The sequence below is a fragment of the Ursus maritimus genome, unplaced genomic scaffold, assembly GCF_017311325.1.
Source record: "Ursus maritimus isolate PB19 unplaced genomic scaffold, ASM1731132v1 scaffold_1, whole genome shotgun sequence".
Classification (NCBI taxonomy): domain Eukaryota; kingdom Metazoa; phylum Chordata; class Mammalia; order Carnivora; family Ursidae; genus Ursus; species Ursus maritimus.
In genome coordinates this window covers 45,897,015-45,900,556 of record NW_024423343.1, presented here as the reverse complement: position 1 = coordinate 45,900,556, position 3,542 = coordinate 45,897,015, and the positions used below count along the sequence as shown (strand labels likewise).

At 35.6% G+C, this 3,542-nt stretch overlaps 1 protein-coding gene across 1 annotated transcript; it reads left to right on the top strand.

Annotated features, from left to right (window-relative positions):
• The first annotated feature begins 410 nt into the window (after positions 1–410).
• On the top strand, positions 411–539 carry LOC103659657 (thymosin beta-4-like). The gene has a single exon (XM_008687237.2). It carries the CDS (start codon positions 423–425, stop codon positions 537–539), a length of 117 nt encoding a protein of 38 aa, XP_008685459.1. The 5' UTR covers positions 411–422.
• Positions 540–3,542: the final 3,003 nt, after the last annotated feature.

Genomic DNA, 3,542 nt, shown 5'->3' with positions numbered 1-3,542 from the left:
AATTTGAAATTTAATCATAGCTTTACTCTGATCAGTATTTACATAATGATGATATTTTAACACACTGAATAGTGACCTAACTGAAAGCATGATGGACCTGGTTTGGGAAAATGAGAGAATGGGAAGGGTGAACATGTGTGGTGAGGTAGAGGTGAGAAAAGGTTAAATCCTTAACTTGCATAGTGGGAAGTAAATGAAAAATTAAGAAGTTATTTGAAGATAAAAAAATTAAAAAATAGACACAAAAAATCAACCGACATACTTTAAACTATTTGCTGCTGGGGAAGGAGAATGGGAGTAGAGGGTCCAGAGGCCACTTTTGTCTCAACAAGCATTGATTCTTTAAACTATGTTCATTTAAAACTCTGATAAAGGCTTGACAGCAGCCACCATGCAGACCAGACTTGGCTTCCTCTGCAACCATGTCTGACGTACATAATATGGCTGAGATTGAGAAATTCAATAAATCGAAATCGAAGAAGATAGAAACCCCTTCAAAAGACACGATTGAACCGGAGAAGCAAGCAGGCGAATCGTAATGAGGACTGGGCTGCCAATATGTGCTGTACAGTCTGCAAGCATTGCCTTCTTATTTTACTTGCTGAGCTGTTTAACTTCGTAAGATGAAAAGAGCTTAGATCGAGTTTAAATGACTGCTGCCCCTTTTCTCATCAAAGAATCTGAACTACTGACCATAAACGCTGAGCCTCCTCTTCCATCTGCCTGTCTGGCTGGCGGGAAAGGAAAAGAACTTGTTGGTGAAGGAAGAAGTGTGTGTGTGTGTGGGGGGTAACCAGTAAATACTAAATTGGTCCAAGGTGTCAGGCAGGCTATATAATGCAGTTTAATCAGAGTGCCATTCTTTCTTCAAATGATTTTAATTATTGGAATGCACAATTTTAAAATACGCAAATAAAAAGTTTAAAATGTTGTTGGTGTGTAAAAAAACTTGGATCAAAATAAAAATAAACTCCATGGCTACTTTTAAATAATTTAATTTTCATAGAATTTGGTGAAGTTTTATTACTTGAGATCTAATAGAATCCGATTGCTTTCAAGTAACTTCTTACCAAATTGGCCAAAAGCTATGTTTTCTTTTGACATATATTTAGAATATGTGTATCATGCGTATTTGTATTATTTAGTCTATACGTTAATTTAAGTATAAAAAGCCAAGAAGGAAATTTTTGGCAGCACTTGGATCTTGTTTTCATTCCACTAGGTGTCAGCATAACACTGTGAATTTGAATGTTGTTGGGTGCCCAAGGATGAAATCCTTGCTTGTTCAAACATATTTTTATTTATCTTTCCAAGGATGATGATGTGACATTTAGATTTAATAATGTAATCTCTTGTGTGTTATAAGAATTATTGTCTACCCAAATGTTCATTTTTATTGTACCTATTCAAATTAATGTCAGCTGCTTCAATTAGTTAAGCTTTGGTGCTAATGTACATCAAGAGACTAGAAAAAGAAAGCAATCACACACAGGAATGACAGCAATGAATATGTTTCCTGTATTGTATTTTGGGTTTTCAGTCAGTAGCTTTGTTTTTCAATAAGTTATGAAAGACATTTGGCCAATAGAAAGATCAAAAATATAACATTTCCCCCTTGTGTAACCTAGTTTATAAATATGCTTTAAAGGATATGAGCAATAACTAACTAGCTTACCATGTTGACTGATAAGCTTTCTGTTAAGAGAATGTGTTAAGTAATTCATAAGTTAAATATTTTTAACTCTGACTACCCAACGTAGCATCACAGGGTTTGGATTTGTATTGGCATGACCTTGATTCATTAGAACATAAAGTTCATCTTAATATTAAATAGTGAAAACATGCCTTAGGTTAGATCTTCATAGGCCAATAATAGATGAATATTTATGAAAGTTATTTCATATGAGTTCTGTTTTCTTTAGTATACAAAAATTTTTTGCTAATAAAACTGTTAACATTTTACATTTTTTTAAGTACGCTCCATGAGGGGCTTGAACTCATGATGCTGAGATCAAGGGTCACATGATCTACTGACTGAGCCAGCCAGGTGTTCCACAACTGTTAACATTTTGATATCTCTAAAGTTATCAAATAGATAGATACCCCTAACTATTTTTGGCAAAACAATCCTTTTTGCCCCAGGTTTTTATTAAATTTCAGGTAGTTACCATGCAATGTAACATTGGTTTCAGGTATAGAATTTAGTGATTCATTACTTACATACAACACTCAGTGCTCATCACAAATGCCCTCCTTAATACCTATCACCTACTTAACCCCCTGCCCACTTTCCAGTAACCATCAGTTCTCTATAGTTAAGAGTCTATTTCTTGGTTTGCCTCTTTTTTGTTCCTCCCATATTCATTTGTTTTGTTTCTTAAATTCCACATATTTGCAATCATACAGTATTTGTCATTCTCCGGCTGACTTATTTTACTTAGCATAATATTCTCTGGCTCCATCCACATTGCTGCAAATGGCAAGATTTCATTTATTTTTAAAGATTTTATTTATTTATTTGACAGAGATAGCGACAGCCAGCGAGAGAGAGAACACAAGCAGGGGGAGTGGGAGAGGAAGAGCAGGCTCCCAGCAGAGAAGCCTGATGTGGGGCTTGATCCCAGAACGCCAGGATCACGCCCTGAGCCGAAGGCAGACTCTTAACCGCTGTGCCACCCAGGTGCCCCAAGATTTCATTTTTTTGACGGTTGAGTAATATCCCATTGTATATATATATATACCACTTCTTCTTTATCCATTCATCAGTTGATGAACATTTGGGCTCTTTCTATAGTTTGGCTATTGTTGATAATGATGCTGTAAACATGGGGTGCCTATATTCCTTCAAATCGGTAAATACTTAGTGCATTTGCTGGATTGTAGGGTAGTTCTATTTTTAACCTTTTGAGGAAACTCCACACTGTTTTCCAGAGTGGGTACATCAGTTGGCATTCCCAAAACAGTGTAAGACAGTTCCCTTTTCTCTGCATCCTCACAATACCTGTTGTTTCCTGTGTCATTAATTTTAGCCATTCTGACAGGTGTGAGGTGATATCTCATTGTAGTTTCAATTTGCATTTCCCTAATGATGACTGATGTTGAGCATCTTTTCATGTGTTTATTAGCTATCTGGATGTCTTCTTTGGAAAAATGTCAATTCACGTCTTCTGCCCATTTTAAAACTGGGTTTTTTTTGGGTGTTGAGTTGTGTAAGTTCTTTATATATTTTGGATACTAATCCTTTATCAGATATGTCATCTGCAAATATCTTCTCCCATTCCATAGGTTGTCTTTTAGTTTTGTTGATTGTTTCCTTCACTGTGCAGAAGATTTTCATCTTGATAAACTCCAAATAGTTTATTTTTGCTTTTGTTTACCTTACTTCAGGAAACATATCTAGTAAGAAGTTGCTACTGCTGATGGCAAAGAGGTTATTGTCTTGGTTTTCCTATAGGATTTGGATGGTTTCCTGTCTCACACTGAGGTCTTTCATCCATTTTTAATTTATTTTTGTGTATGGTGTAAGACAGTGGTCTAGTTTC

Bases quoted from the DNA above. Each gene is read 5' to 3' on its own strand.
- LOC103659657 (XM_008687237.2), top strand. From the start codon at position 423: ATGTCTGACGTACATAATATGGCTGAGATTGAGAAATTCAATAAATCG.